General features: G+C 45.9%; 1 protein-coding gene across 1 annotated transcript in view; it reads right to left on the reverse strand.

Annotated features, from left to right (window-relative positions):
- The window catches only part of SEZ6 (seizure related 6 homolog), a 606,195-nt gene that overhangs the window by 14,569 nt on the left and 574,853 nt on the right, over positions 1-16,773 (reverse strand). Inside the window, exon 13 of the mRNA XM_040422120.1 lies at positions 2,300-2,491. Coding sequence (XP_040278054.1) covers positions 2,300-2,491 — 192 coding nt within the window. The remainder of the gene's footprint in view (positions 1-2,299; positions 2,492-16,773) is intronic.

Here is a 16,773-nt window from a genome sequence, read left to right on the forward strand (position 1 = left end):
TCTGGAAAATCAATTTGTGTGACTCTATGTTGTGCCATTCCTCTATAATTCCCACTAGAATTTATGTATGGATTACTAGCAGTTTGCGATGAAGGTCCAGATGGGTGTTACCAGGTGGGAGTGTGTCCCCGCACAGTCTGACACTATCCAATCAGTGCTGCCAGTGTCAGACTGTGCAGGGACATCCCCCAACAAGAAAGAACTATCTGGACCTTCATTGCAGTCTGCTGGCAAATTATTCATAAACTTCTAGTAGGATTAATTGCCGAATGGCACAACACAGAGAGACAACCAGGGGCGGATTGACCCTAGACCCTACAGGGAAATTTCCCGGTGGGCCGATGCCCAGGGGGCCACTCAAGCCCTCTTGATGGCCGCAGGCCAGGTACACAATGATCTGATGCTCAATGGCCACAGGTGTCCTCTAAACTCAACTGTATTACTGTCCTCTTGATGGTGATACAGTTGAATACTGTGGTGAGGGCGGCAGTATTTTGTGCTGCCCTGTGGCAGTTTCTTCCGCTGAGGTGGTATTCTGTGGGTTCTGTTAGGCCTCTTTCACACTACCGTTTTTTTTTTTCCGTTTTGCGGTCCGTTTTTTGCGTTCCGTATACGGTCCGTATACGGAACCATTCATTTCAATGGTTCCACAAAAAAAAACGGAATGTGTTCCGTATGCATTCCGTTTCCGTATTTCCGTTTTTCCGTTCCGTTGAAAGATAGAACATGTCCAATATTTGGCTGCAAATCACGTTCCGTGGCTCCATTAAAGTCAATGGGTCCGCAAAAAAAACAGAACACATACGGAAATGCATCCGTATGTCTTCCGTTTCCGTTCCGTTTTTTTCTGAACCATCTATTGAAAATGTTCTGCCCAGCCCAATTTTCTCTATGTAATTACTGTATACTGTATATGCCATACGGAAAAATGGAACCGAAACGGAAACACAACGGAAACAAAAAAACGGAAAAACGGATCCGTGAAAAACGGAACGCAAAACACTGAAATGGACATACTGTAGTGTGAAAGAGGCCTTAGGTTGAACCCACCTAAAACACGGGGTCACTTTTAGTTTTTTTTCCAGGGCCACTTTAAGTTCCCAATTAGCCCCTGGGCACAAGAGACACAAGAATATGCTGTGACATGGGGAATTCAGGTAGTCACTAAATGCAGGTAGTCACTAAAACAGACATAGTCCTCCTGGGCCTCAATGCAAAATGTAACGGCTCCCACCAACCATGTGCCATTTATAAGGCTGGTGTCTTCCTGTTGAGGGGGGGGGGGGGGGGGGGGGGGGGGGGGGGGCTTGTGGACTTCCTCAGGCTTCAGGGACTGGGTACAACTGTTAATGCTGCAGCCTCCATAGCTGTACCTCTGAAGCCTCGTCCACATCTCCGCGTCACTGACACGTCCGTGAAAAAAAGCATACGTGTTTAATCTGTGAAGATGTCCGAGAAGGATCTGTAATTCGTCCGTGTGTCCGTTTTTACCATCTGTGTGTCATCCGTAATCATCGACGTTGCTCAGCTAAAAATTAATCTCCAAAGAATTTTCTTATCAGTCTTCAATGAAAAAAACGATGCACCGTGATTTTCATGGACCCATACACTTCTATGGGCGTGGTGGGTCCGCATCACGGATCAAAGTAGTGCATGTCTCCGTTGTTTTTTTACTTATCCACTGTCAGTAAGAAAATACTGAAATGTGAACAGGACCCATTTAAAACATTGGGGGGCATGTGCTGTCTGTGGAAAATTGCGGGACAGCACACGCCAGTGAAAAAACGGAAATGTGGACGAGGCCTGACGCATACATGAGAAAATAAGTCATGGTACGTATTGCGGATGTACTCTAGTATTGCTTCAAAAGGCATCAAGAAAAATCTTTAAAGGTGGGTTTTCACAATAAAAATGGGATCAGTGATACATGTGTGATCTCTGGGGCCTCCACTGATCATGAGAACGGGGTATATGTACAAGGAATTTTTCCACGCAGAATTTGGCGCAAATCCATGCACAGTCTGTGCCACAGTTTATACAATGCAGATTTTCCACACGCAGTTTCTAAAACCGTGTTGTAGAATAAAGCGTCACACCCCTTCTCTCGGCGGGTGTCTGCACTCAGATTATATCCATTGAGTGGTTCTATGGGCAGATCCGCGACATGCAAACTGTAATACCATGGCAAAAAATCAGACGGGTCAGCCTTGAATTTATGCCATGGATTCCGGGGCGAATACAGGTTGGAAATATACAATGTGTATTTTCACTATCTAGTGTCTAAAGCGGCGTGACTTACGGACACACTTTGGCGCACGGTCACTCCATTTGGGTACTCCGGCTTGGCGGTTGTAGCAGGTTAGAGTGGTGCTTCCTGTGAGAACATAGCCCTTATCGCACACATACCGCACTGTGCTGCCCACCGGAAACTTTGCGTTTGAAAGAATTCTGCGACTGTGAGTTGCGTCTCCAGGGTCAGAGCAGGAAGTCACTAGGGAAAGAATACAGACATGTCGAAAAAGGGCGAACCAGAAAAAGATATAACAACAGTGTGCGGTTGGAGACAAAAAGGCTTCAATGAAGTGGTGTCAAAAAGACAGGTTTTCCAGATGAATAATACGTCTAAGGCCTCATGCACGCGGCCGTTCCCCAGCCTTGCCTGTCTTGCGTCCCCCAAACAGCGGGTCCACAATAGGCGGGGCACGGGCCCGTGTGCACCCCACATCACGGATGCGGATCCATTCACTTGAATGGGTCCACAATCTGGAAGGTCCAGTGCGGAAGGGAGGTGGTGCTTCCGTGCCTCCCGCACCACAAAAAAACTAGTGAATGGACTACTTTTTTGTGGTGCGGTCGGACCACAGACCCATTCAAGTTGAATGGGTCTGGATTAGTCTGCGGAATCCGCATGGATGTTGCCCGTGCATTGGGGGCCGATAAATAGCCGTGTGCACGAGGCCTGCAGGTGCTCACTGTATATTGCCTCCATATGGCGTGATAATCCCTGCTAGACACCAATAATATTGCATGAGATGGACCATACTGCAATTTTTTTTTTAAGATGCAATTTCCATCCATTTGTGTGTTTTTTTTAATTTATTTGGTTTTCCTTTTGAAGTGGTTTTTGGTACAGATTTCGATGTGGATTCTAAACCTTCTATTGATTTCAATGGGAATTTATATGAAGAATCTGCAAGAGAATAAATATGTTGCTTTTTTTCCCCCATGATACAAATTTTACAATCCATGCGTGGAAAAAAGTGCTCCATATGAACTATATCTTGGATTTCCCATTGAAAACAATGGTAGGTGGATTCCTTGCAGGTTTTGATGTGGAAATGTACCACAATCCACCGTGTGAACACAGCCTGAGGTTACGATAATATGCGTCACAGTTGTTGCAGAATTTTCTTCGGCTGAAAAATCCATCCTTTAGGGCTCATGCACATGACTGTTGTAGGCTAGTGCCTGTATTGCGGCCCGCAAATAGCGGGTCCGCAAAATACGGGCCCCCGGACGTTTTCCGCACCACATCACGGATGTAGACCCATTCACTGGGTCCGCAAACCGGAAAGTGCGGAACAGAAGCACGGAACCCCATGGAAGCATTACACAGTGCTACTGTGGTTTCTGTCCGTGCCCCGCACCGCAAAAAAGTAGTGCATGCCAGTACTTTTTGCGATGCGGATCGCGGACCCCATTCAAGTGAATGGGTCCTGCGTCCACATACGGTGGCTTTACGGTTAGTGCCCATGCTTTGCGGACCACATGTTTGTGTGAATTGTGTTGTTTTTGCACCATAAACGTGGATTTCTGCAAGCCTAGGGCTCGGGCTACATGGTGATTTTACCCGTCACACTCGTTGAACAGCGATTGTTGGTAGTGCAACGATTGTTGTGGGCAAAAACACAGTGTAGTCTCAGCCTTAGGGCTCATGCACATGACCGTATGTATTTTGCAAAACACGGATCTGCAACAAAAAAAAACTGATGACATCTGTGTGACATCCGTGTTGCATCCGTTTGTTTTTTTGTGGATCCATTGTAACAATGCCTGTCCTTGTCCTCAAAACGGACAAGAATAGGGCATGTTCTATTTTTTTGCGTAACGGACATACGGAAACGGAATGCACAAAAAGTAATTTCCGTTTTTTTTGCGGACCCATTGGAATGAAACAGAAAAACAATAAGTTTGTGTGCACGAGCCCTTATTCCAATGAATGGGTCAGAATCTCAGATGCAAAAATTTGGAAGCAAATTGACAGAAAAAGACCCCATGATCCATCTAATCTGCCTTACTTTTTAATTTTTGTCTATAGTTTCTACTACTCTTTCAGTCTAAAATTTTCTGGCATTGCTCCCAGTAACATATTTAGAGGTGTTGATCATGTCGCCCCTTCCTCTTCTTTCCTACAGCCTATACAAATTTCTGCAACAAATCTGCTGTTTGTGAATATACCCTAATACATACACTCACCTAAAGAATTATTAGGACCACCATACTAATACGGTGTTGGACCTTTTGCCTTCAGAACTGCCTTAATTCTACGTGGCATTGATTCAACAAGGTGCTGATAGCATTCTTTAGAAATGTTGGCCCATATTGATAGGATAGCATCTTGCAGTTGATGGAGATTTGAGGGGATGCACATCCAGGGCACGAAGCTCCCGTTCCACCACATCCCAAAGATGCTCTGTTGGGGTTGAGATCTGTGACTGTGGGGGCCATTATAGTACAGTGAACTCATTGTCCATGTTCAAGAAACCAATGTGAAATGATTCGAGCTTTGTGACATGGTGCATTATCCTGCTGGAAGTAGCCATCAGAGGATGGATACATGTTCTCATTCTGTTTTACCGCCAAATTCGGACTCTAACCATTTGAATGTCTCAACGGAAATCGAGACTCATCAGACCAGGCAACATTTTTCCAGTCTTCAACAGTCCAATTTTGGTGAGCTCGTGCAAATTGTAGCCTCTTTTTTTCCTATTTGTAGTGGAGATGAGTGGTACCCCCGGTGGGGTCTTCTGCTGTTGTAGCCCATCCGCCTCAAGGTTGGTGCGTGTTGTGGCTTCACAAATGCTTTGCTGCATACCTCGGTTGTAACGAGTGGTTATTTCAGTCAACGTTGCTCTTCTATCAGCTTGAATCAGTCGGCCCATTCTCCTCTGACCTCTATCATCCACAAGGCATTTTTGCCCACAGGACTGCCGCATACTGGATGTTTTTCCCTTTTCACACCATTCATTGTAAACCCTAGAAATGGTTGTGCGTGAAAATCCCAGTAACTGAGCAGATTGTGAAATACTCAGACTGGCCCGTCTGGCACCAACAACCATGCCACACTCAAAATTGCTTAAATCACCTTTCTTTCCCATTCTGACATTCAGTTTGGAGTTCAGGAGATTGTCTTGACCAGGACCACCCCCCTAAATGCATTGAAGCAACTGCCATGTGATTGGTTGACTAGATAATTGCATTAATGAGAAATTGAACAGGTGTTCCTAATAATTCTTTAGGTGAGTGTAAATTGTATACATTAGGTATGCATTTGTATAATTAGACAGCACTCCGTTTTGATTGATGTGATGATAAGTGATATTTATTCAGCCGGACGTTTCATGTGTGGTCTGATTTGGGCCTGATGAAGGGCTTTCATTTAGGCGGAAACGTTGCCATAACTGTACATTGTGCATTATTTATGTCCGGCTGAATAAATATCACTTATCATCACATCAATCAAACGGAGTGCTGTCTAATTATACAAATACTACGAGTGTGGTTCCTGAGGTGGAGCAAGGAACATAACCGTGACGCGCACCCCCAAATAAGCCAGATCATTGTTGAGTGCTGTGACTACTTGGAATTATACTATTATACATTAGATATGCAGGTATCTGGCAGATTATTCTGGGTCTATGTCTAAATGGCCATCATGTGATAAGCCTTTATTTCCGAGAGGTTTACACCAGCTGTATTTTCTGTAATGTTCTTCCTAGCTCGCCGCACGATGCTATAGGGACTGTAGCGTTTTTACAAAAATGTGAATATTTTTTAAAACATTATTTCCTTATGAATTACGTGATGTTGCCTTGAGTTTAATACACAGATTTACTGTCTGGTCTATTAGTATGTAGTTAAACTAGAAACCTGTAGAGGGCGCTGTGGTCACAAAATATAATTTCACAATATCAGAACGCGTTTTCATTGGGGTTACTATGATTTTTTTTTTTAACGTATCATTTTTGTTCTACCTTTTATTAGTAGGAGAATTAAACTGTTTCCTTTGCCTTTTTTTTCCATTTTCGTCAATACGCTGGTGTTCCTTTTCTAATGACAATTCACTTTTAGCACTTTTATATTGGTTGAAGCATAACCTATACACCTGCCTGATAACCACTGTTTCAGCCATGATGGATATCGCACCTGCCAGAAGGTTATAGTGATCAGTCATATTCCCATGGCAAGGAGGTCAGAGGACTGGTGAGTTCAGGTGACAAAAAAAACACGATCAGGACGCCTTCCCCACAACGAACATTTGTCTTCATGCCTTGGAAAAATGGATCTCACCGAGGTCAGAGGGAACTGATCCAATATATTGAAGCTGATGCTGCGCCTTACCTTTGTGTCTAATCTATTGCCATGTCATTTCATTGATAAAATTAGGAGAAAGGTGTCCTGACGGGTCTGGCTTTTCTACAGGACGCTGACAGAACTGATTTGGGGTACAGGCCGACAGATAGGATTTAGGGCTCAGGCACATGACCGTAGGCTGCAAAAGATGTGGACAGCACACAGGTCCGTTCCGCAGTCCCGCAAAAAAATAGAACATGTACTATTCTTCATTTGGCAGATACGGATAGGACATTTGGGAAGGAGTGAAAAAAAACGGTGGCAGGCTCTCGGCCGGTATCCGTGTTTTGCAAAACGGCTACAGCTGTGTGGATGAGCCCTTAGGCCTCATGCACACGACCGTTTTTCGGGTCCACATCGGCTCGGGTGCGGACCCATTCACTTCAATGGGGCCGCAAAAGATGCGGACAGCACTCCGTGTGCTGTCCGCATCCGTTGCTCCGTTTCGAGGCCCCGCAAAAAAAATATAACATGTCCTATTCTTGTCCGTTTTGCGGACAAGAATAGGCATGTCTACAATGGGCCGCCCAGTTCCCTTCCGCAAATTGCGGAAGGCACACGGACGGCTCCCGTTTTTTTCGGTTTGCGGATAGCAAAAAACAGCACGGTCGTGTGCATGAGGCCTAAGAAGGAGAGGGAATCTTTCTTTGTTGCATTTGCAGTTTTCTTATGTTTATTCCTTAGAAGCTTCTCAACAAAAAAGAAAATGGGCACAGTGAGGTTTAGGCCTCTTTCCCACGGGCGTTTGCGCCCCAAAATGCGGGCAGCAATGCACGAGCACAGTCCGTGGGGCAGCCGCATCGGATCGCTGACCCATTCACCTGAATGGGTCCGCGATCCGGCCGTTACGCAAAAAGATAGGACATGTTCTATCTTTTTGCGGAACGGAAGAACGGGACGAAACCTCACATTGAAGTGAATGGGTCCGCATCCGCGATGCGGAATGCCCACGGAACGGCACCCGTGTATTGTGGACCTGCAAATGCGGGCCGCTATATGGCAACGGGGCGCACACGCCCGTGGGAAAGAGGCCTTACACTGTAGGTGCTCCTTCTATAGGTGGAGGTTGTTAGTCAGATCTCTCACTTGTGGTGTTAGCCGTTGTCTCTAGTACAATAAAGCAGAATAAACTGTTATTCTGGGCTGAATGTACCTGTGACTTGTCAGATCGCGGGGGATGCATAGCTTAGGGACTGGCAAGTACCAGCTTTGGAGTCTGACTGAAGCCGTCACTTTAATAGAAATGCCTTTTCTTGTTCGTGTCTGTGTACTTTCCGCATCTTTTCCGGCCCCATTGAAAATGAATAAATCCGGAGCCGTTCCACAATGTTGCGGAACGGATCTGGATCCATTTTGCGGACATGTGAATGGACCCTTACTCTGCTCTATTGTAGATGTCTCAGGGTTCTGAAGACAGAAGCTCCTCCGCAGGAAAGTCTTCTGGGGAATGCAAACACATGTCCTGCAGATCAACACCATCCTGCCGGATAGCAGTGAGTTCAATTTCAGCTCAGACTGCAGAGCAAATGACTTTTCTGTGGAGGATCAGCCCTTATCCGATAAGGATGTATTTGTCTATGATACATTTAAACAATTCAAACAATCACCAGCTAAAGATAATGAAACCGCTTGCCATTGGCATTTGGGCTGAGCTGACGGCTGGGTTCGAGTCCTCCCTATGCCCTGTCAGTGCTCAGCAATACGGATGGGATGTGTGTAGTTTAAAAAAATATACACTGCTCAAAAAAATAAAGGGAACACTTAAATAACACAATGTAACTCCAAGTCAATCACACTTCTGTGAAATCAAACTGTCCACTTAGGAAGCAACACTGAGTGACAATCAATTCCACATGCTGTTGTGCAAATGGGATAGACAACAGGTGGAAATTATAGGCAATTAGCAAGACACCCCCAATAAAGGAGTGGTTCTGCAGGTGGTGATCACAGACCACTTCTCAGTTCCTATGCTTCCTGGCTGATGTTTTGGTCACTTTTGAATGCTGGCGGTGCTTTCACTCTAGTGGTAGCATGAGACGGAGTCTACAACCCACACAAGTGGCTCAGGTAGTGCAGCTTATCCAGGATGGCACATTAATGCAAGCTGTGGCAAGAAGGTTTGCTGTGTCTGTCAGCGTAGTGTCCAGAGCATGGAGGCGCTACCAGGAGACAGGCCAGTACATCAGGAGACGTGGAGGAGGCCGTAGGAGGGCAACAAACCAGCAGCAGGACCGCTACCTCTGCCTTTGTGCAAGGAGGAACAGGAGGAGCACTGCCAAAGCCCTGCAAAATGACCTCCAGCAGGCCACAAATGTGCATGTGTCTGCTCAAACGGTCAGAAACAGACTCCATGAGGGTGATATGAGGGCCCGATGTCCACAGGTGGGGGTTGTGCTTACAGCCCAACACCGTGCAGGACGTTTGGCATTTGCCAGAGAACACCAAGATTGGCAACTGCCACTGGCGCCCTGTGCTCTTCACAGATGAAAGCAGGTTCACACTGAGCACATGTGACAGACGTGACAGAGTCTGGAGATGCCGTGGAGAACGTTCTGCTGCCTGCAACATCCTCCAGCATGACCGGTTTGGCATTGGGTCAGTAATGGTGGGGGGTGGCATTTCTTTGGAGGGCCGCACAGCCCTCCATGTGCTTGCCAGAGGTATCCTGACTGCCATTAGGTACCGAGATGAGATCCTCAGACCCCTTGTGAGACCATATGCTGGTGCGGTTGGCCCTGGGTTGATTCTAATGCAAGACAATGCTAGACCTCATGTGGCTTGAGTGTGTCAGCAGTTCCTGCAAGACGAAGGCATTGATGCTATGGACTGGCCTGCCCGTTCCCCAGACCTGAATCCAATTGAGCACATCTGGGACATCATGTCTCGCTCTATCCACCAACGTCACGTTGCACCACAGACTGTCCAGGAGTTGGCAGATGCTTTAGTCCAGGTCTGGGAGGAGATCCCTCAGGAGACCGTCCGCCACCTCATCAGGAGCATGCACAGGCGTTGTAGGGAGGTCATACAGGCACGGGGAGGCCACACACACTACTGAGCCTCATTTTGACTTGTTTTAAGGACATTACATCAAAGTTGGATCAGCCTGTAGTGTGTTTTTCCACTTTAATTTTGAGTGTGACTCCAAATCCAGACCTCCATGGGTTGAAAAATTTGATTTCCATTTTCTTATTTTTGTGTGATTTTGTTGTCAGCACATTCAACTATGTAAAGAACAAAGTATTTCAGAAGAATATTTAATTAATTCAGATCTAGGATGTGTTATTTTTGTGTTCCCTTTATTTTTTTGAGCAGTGTATATATATTCCAAGATTCCAATGGCTCAGCAGATAGAGGATCCCTTGCCACTGTCGTTTGGACTGAGCTGACGGCTGGGTTTGAGTAAAGTTCTCAGATGGAGTTAAGGCCAGGTGCTATTTCTGAAAGAATATATTCTATGACAAGGTCATAGACGAGATTGACGAGATAGACTTCTGAATCGGAAGATCGTGATCAGGAACTGAATCTATCTCCTTTGCAGAAAATGTCAAGGTTATTTAAATCCTTGGAGCCCGAGGCCGTATTACAGGCTGAGATAATGGGGCACGACGGTATCCCTAAAAAAATCCAGAGCCTTTAAGGTAGACCCTATGTTGAAGAGGCTTATGGTAAATGAGTGGAAGACGCCAGATAAGGGACCAATATTTAATAAGAGGTTTAAAAACCATGTGTATGACTGAGCAAGAAGAGGAAAAACAGTGGGGAGAACCCCGTAAAGTAGATGTTGCCATATCAAAATTATTTAGACGCACTTTGGTCCCTAGTAAGGATGGGTCTAATTTTGGGCATCCGATGGATAGTAGGTTGGATAATGCTTTGCGCAGAAGTTACCTCTCAGCCTTAGGCCAGGCGAAGGCAGCTCTATCCTCTTATATACGGTTTCTAAAAACCTCCGTGCATGCCTTCTCCAGATGGAGGAAGACATAGATAAGGGTGTACCAAGAGATTATATATTATTATCTTTTAACCCCTTAGTGACCACACATACGTGTTTTTACGGTGATCACTAAGGGGCCTTGGGCTGGAGCCCCGCCTTTTTACACTTCAGCCCAAGGTTAGCGATAAAATCAAGCGCTGTAGCTCCGTGTCCGCAGCTACCGGAGGTAGCTGAGGGCTCGGGGCAGTGATCAGAGACCGTGACAGTACAATAGATTTAAAAGATGCTTATCTATATATTCCCATTTACTAAAAAGCATCGGAAGTTCCTGCGCATAGTAGTTTATCTGGGGAATCAGCTATATCATCTGCAGTTCACGGCACTCCCATTCAGGATTTCATCAGCCCCATTCACATTCACATTCACAAAGGTGGTGGCAGCGATGGTTGCAGGCTTTAGGCTGTATAGTCAACAGACAGAAATCCAGTATTATCCCATCACAGCAGAAGCAGTTCCTGGGATTCATTTTTGGACACCAAAGAGATGACTGTCAACCTTCCGGCAAAGAGGATGAACGTTCTGTGCCAGAATGTATAGCTCCTGAGGCAGGTCGAACCTGTATCCCTTGGTCAGATGATAAAGACACTGGGTCTTATGACTGCTGCCAGCCAGGCAACTCCGTTGGTGAATTGGCACACAAGATGCTTACAATGGGAAATTCTGCAGAAGTGGGATCGAGACCTCAATTCTCTAGATTGTATGACAGTAGTCTCCAAGGAGACGAGAGACTCCCTGAGGTAGTGGATGGCTCTAAACAATGGCAGGAAGTTTGCCCTTCCCAGATGTACCGAGGTCGCTACCGATGCTTCGGCTACAGGATGGGGTGCCCATATAAGGGGCCAGAGGGCGAAAGGAACCTGGATCCCAATGGAAAGATTATTATCCTTAAATCTCAGAGATGAGAGCAGTATACAATGCTCAAACACATTTCCATCCCTTGGTCCAGGGACGAGCCATAAGAGTAAATTCAGACAACATGACCACCGTTGCGTATTTAAATAGCCAGGGGGTACCAGATCCTTATCCTTCCTCAGAGGTGGAGAGGATCTTTGTATGGGCGGAGGCCAATATTTAACAGCTGTCAGCTGTACACATCAGAGGAAAGAGGAATGCTGTCGCAGACAGTCTAAGCTGCGACTTGCCCCTCCCAGGGGAATGGTCATTTGACCTGGAGATATTCCTTCAACTCACAAGGCGGTGGGGTCGACCCCCAGGTAGATTTGATGGCTGTTCGAGCCAATGCAAAAGTGCCTCTGTGCTGCTCCTTGTTCAGGGAAGACAACCCTTGGGCCCTAGATGCCCTTTCAGTCCCTTGGGAGTTCAGGCTGGCCTACATATTTCCGCCCATTCCTATGATCCCAAAGGTCTTACAGGAGATCAAACAGGACCAGGTCTTGATTATCCTAATATGTCCGTACTGGCCCAAAAGGGCATGGTTTACCTCGCTAATGCTGATAAGCAGGAGCACCTTCTGGAGGCTCCCACAGATTCCACACCTGGTAACTCAGGATGGCAGATGTTGTTCAGATCTTCACCAACTGCAATTGATGGCCTGGATGTTGACTGCCCCCTTTTAACAGGACAGGGCTTATCAGATGCGGTAATAAAAACCCTATTACAATTTAGAGCACACACAACAAATAGAGTGTACCTCAGAGTCAAGAAGGTGTTCGATATTTGGTGTGGAAGGAATGGAGTATCTTCCCATTCTTCTACAATTCAGGATATCCTGAACTTCCTGCAGCAAGGATTCGACAACGGCCTAAAGCCGGGTACGATTAAGGTACATATATCAGCCTTATCAGCTTTGTTAGGCAAACCGTTATCCAGGGAGCCGCTAATACAAAGATTCGTTAAAGCAGTTCGAAGAATCAGACCTCAGGTCATTGACCCGATTACGAAGTGGGACCTTTGTGTGGTTCTGGATCAACTATGCAATGTTCCTTTTGAACCACTGCTGGAGTCAGATTTAAAGTTTGTGTCCATGAAAGTCTGTTGCTTAGTAGCAATCACTTCGGCTAAACGAAAACCTTACTTAATTTTTCTTCAAGACAAGGTCCTAATAAGGACTTTGCCAGCTTTCCAGTCTAAGGTTTCATCTTTTGTTAATCTAAATCAGCAAATTGAGTTACCAATTTTTTTCCCAAGATCCGTCTTAAGAGAAAGAAAGTAGACTTCACTCGCAGGACGTGGGCAGAGCCTTAGGCCTCTTTCACACGAGTGTGTCCGGATAAGGTACGGATGCTTTGCGGCAAACTCGCGCGAGTAGGTACCCAATTGCAGTCAGTTTTGACTGCGATTGCGTTCCGTTTTTATCGCGCGGGTGCAATGCGTTTTGCACGCGCGTGATAAAAAACTGAATGTGGTACCCAGACCCGAACTTCTTCACAGAAGTTCAGGTTTGGGTTCAAGGTTGTGTAGATTGTATTATTTCCCCTTATAACATGGTTATAAGGGAAAATAATAGCATTCTTAATACAGAATGCATAGTACAATAGGGCTGGAGGGGTTAAAAAAATATATAAAAAAAATTTAACTCACTTAATCCACTTGTTCGCGCAGCCGGCATCTCTTCTGTATTCTTCTTTGAGGATAGGACCTTTGATGACGTCACTGCGCTCATCACATGGTCCATCACATGATCTTTTACCATGGTGATGGACCATGTGACTGACCATGTGATGATTGCAGTGACGTCATCAAAGGTCCTTTTCCTGTACACAGCAAAGAAGAAGACAGAAGAGAAGCCGGGCTGTGCGATCAAGTGGATTAAGGTGAGTTAAATAATATATATATTTTTTTAACCCCTATGCATTCTGTATTAAGAATGCTATTATTTTCCCTTATAACCATGTTATAAGGGAGAATAATAATGATCACGTCTCCATCCCGATCGTCTCCTAGCAAACCACTTGCTTGCTGATGCTTGCGATTTTCACGGAGCCCCTTTCACTTCTATGGGGCCTGCGTTGCGTGAAAAACGCACAAAATAGAGCTTGCTGCGATTTTCACGCAACGCACAAATGATGCGTGAAAATCACCGCTCATGTGCACAGCCCCATAGGAATGAATAGGTCCGGATTCAGTGCGGGTGCAATGCGTTCACTTCACGCATTGCACCCGCGCGGAAAACTCGCCCGTGTGAAACGGGCCTTAGAGATACATGTCCAAAGAACGAATGCGTTCAGGAAGACGGACCACCCGTTTGTTTCTCATTCAGGAAAAACAGAAAGGGAAAGGCTGACAAAAGCCTCCTTGTCCAAATGGATAAGGGAGGCTATCACTTTTGTTATTAGCAGAAGGGTCTTACCTAAGCCTATCAAAGCTCATTCGACTCATGCGATGGCTACATCATAGGGAGAAAAAATTAGGTCCACATAGACCAGATCTGTAAAACAGCATCATAAAAGCACTTCCAACACGTTGGTGAAGCACTACAGACTAGATATGCGGCAAAAGGGAGAGATGGCTTTTAGCAGAGCGGTAATAGAGTCTGTGGTATAATGAGAGCCCTCCCCTTAGGATTAATTGCTAAATCCCTGTAGGTGCTGCTGCTAAATGATGACAAGGAAAGTGTAATTTTTCTTACCGTAAATTCTCTTTCGTTTAGTCAAAAGCAGCAGCACATAATTACCGTACCCACCCAATAAAACAATTTTTAAAACTCTTAGGTTTATTTAGAATTACACAGTGGGAGGTTCTAAGCTAGGGAGTAATATAGGATCTGCTATTTGATTAAAATTGACATCTCCTGTCCTATGTTTCAGGAGGATTAGAAATCCCCGTGGGTGCTGCTGCTGCTTTGGTCTAAAGGAAAGAGAATTTATGGTAAGAAAAATTACACTTTTGTGTCCATGAGCCCTTAGCCCATTGTGGGGTTAAAAATAATAAACAAATTTAACTCACCCCATCCACTTGATCGCGTAGCGGATCTCCTCATCTTTCTACTTTCTTCAGGACCTTGCTAAAGGACCTTTGATGACGTCACTGCGCTCATCCCATGGTCCATTACCATGGTGATGGACCATGTGATGAGCGCAGTGACGTCACCACTGGTCCTTTTCATCAAAAAAGAAAGAAGACATGCCTCCATAACTACTGTATTTTACTAAGCATTCTGTATTAAGAATGCTATTATTTTCCCTTATAACCATGTTATAAGGGAAAATAATAAAGATCGGGTCCCCATCCCGATCGTCTCCTAGCAACCATGCGTGAAAATCAATATAGAGCTTTCACGCAATGCACCAGTGATGCGTGAAAATCACTGCTCATGTACACAGCCCCATTGAAGTGAATGGGTCCGGATTCAGTGCGGGTGCAATGCGTTCACCTCACGCATTGCACCCGCACGGAATTCTTGCCTGTGTGAAAGGGGCCTTAGGTTGGTTTTACACATAGGTTTTAATCGCATTTTTGTGGTTTTAGTGGTGCTTTTTGCACTTATGTTTTTTGGTTCATTTTGTAGATGTTAGCTAAAGTTCTATAGGAAATATGAAATGCAGAAGGCGCAAGAACTTTTTTTTGCTACTAGCATTTTTGTTCGTTTTGTTAATTAGCTTTTTTTGTAGTTCATAACCTTAAAAAGGCATCATGTTGACAAGCTTGGCATTTTTTCACACAGTTTTTCACACAGTTTCAAACAATGCCTTAAACTGCATGTGGTATGGAAAATAGGCTAGCATTTTTCGAGAGAAGAAAAAATCCCAGAGCAAATTTGTGTTCATACAGGCCCTGATAGAGGTTCTGTCTTCTAGAAGCTTTGCTCATATGGGCACAGATCAGAGAGAATTCTGTGCCTAACAACATGTGAACTTTGCTCTATATCAGGGATCAGCAACCTCCGGCACTCCAGCTGTTCTGGAACTACAACTCCTAGGATCCTCATTTCACTGCTATGGGAGTAACAAGGACAGCTGTGTAAGTTCAGATGCTGGGAGTTGTAGTTTTGCAGCAGCTAGAGTGCCGAAGGTAGCTGATCCCTGCTCTACAGTATATAATGTGGTTGTGGGTAGTTCACATTTTCAGGGGCAAATATCAGAGATTAAAGAAATTACATTATTACAATATTCAGTGGTATAACCACAGCTGGGATCCAGCGCCTTAGGGACCTATAGTCAGGGCCGGCGCCACCCATAAGCAGAGTAGGCCACCACGTAGAGCGCACTCTCGCTGGGGGCACTGGCGCTCTGGAGTCTGGCCGCAATAGAAGTCACAGTAGCAGACTGCTACTAGCAGTGGCGTTGCGAGGGGGGTGCGGCGGGTGCGGGCTGCACCAGATGACATGTCTGATGGGGTGATCCCGGTCCGGACCCAACACGCACGCCTGCGCAGCCAGCCCCGCTCCTTTTAACTTTTAGTGTCCCAGCACCCTGGCGGCGGCGGCGGAAAGACGGGAGCGCGAGGAAGAGGAGCTGCAGCATTCTAGGTAAGTATTGTAGTATGTAGTTAGTTCTGCCTGCCGCGATGATTTAAGTTTTGATGGGGGGCATTGGGGGCTGAGTGGGGGGTCTTTGGGCTTATCTGAGGTCTGAATGGGGGCTGAGTGGGGGTCTTTGGCTGATCTGAGGTCTGAAGGGGGCTGAGTGGGGGTCTTTGGGCTGATCTGAGGTCTGATGGGGGTCTGTGGGCGGGTCAAAGGGCGTGGTTAATGGGTGGAGTCAAGGGGGGCGGCAAAATTAGCTTTTCCCTAGGGTGGTAAAAATCCTTGCACCATCCCTGCCTATAGTCAACATAATAAGGGCTTGTTCACACGAGCGTGATTTGGTTCCGCATCCGAGCCGCATTTTTTGCGGCATCGGGTGCGGACCTATTCACTTCAATGGGGCCGCATCCGTTGCTCCGTTCTGTGGCTCCGTTTTACAGACAAGAATAGGCATTTCTATAAAGGGCCGTCCATTCTGGGAAGGCACACGGGCGGCATCTGTGTTTTGTGGATCCGCAATTTGCGGACCGCGAAATACAGCTTGTTCGTGTGAACAAGCCCTAAATAAAAAAAATTACAAGAGGCTGGTGCAATAGTTTAATAGTTCTCCTCTATTTATATGCACATTAAAGGGGCTGTCCAGGGTTTACATATTGATGACCTATCCTCAGTCCATTCCGTAGCCCTGCAAAAAAATAGAGCGTGTCCTATTCTTGTCCGT

The sequence above is a fragment of the Bufo bufo genome, chromosome 3 (assembly GCF_905171765.1).
Source record: "Bufo bufo chromosome 3, aBufBuf1.1, whole genome shotgun sequence".
NCBI classification, from domain to species: Eukaryota; Metazoa; Chordata; class Amphibia; order Anura; family Bufonidae; genus Bufo; species Bufo bufo.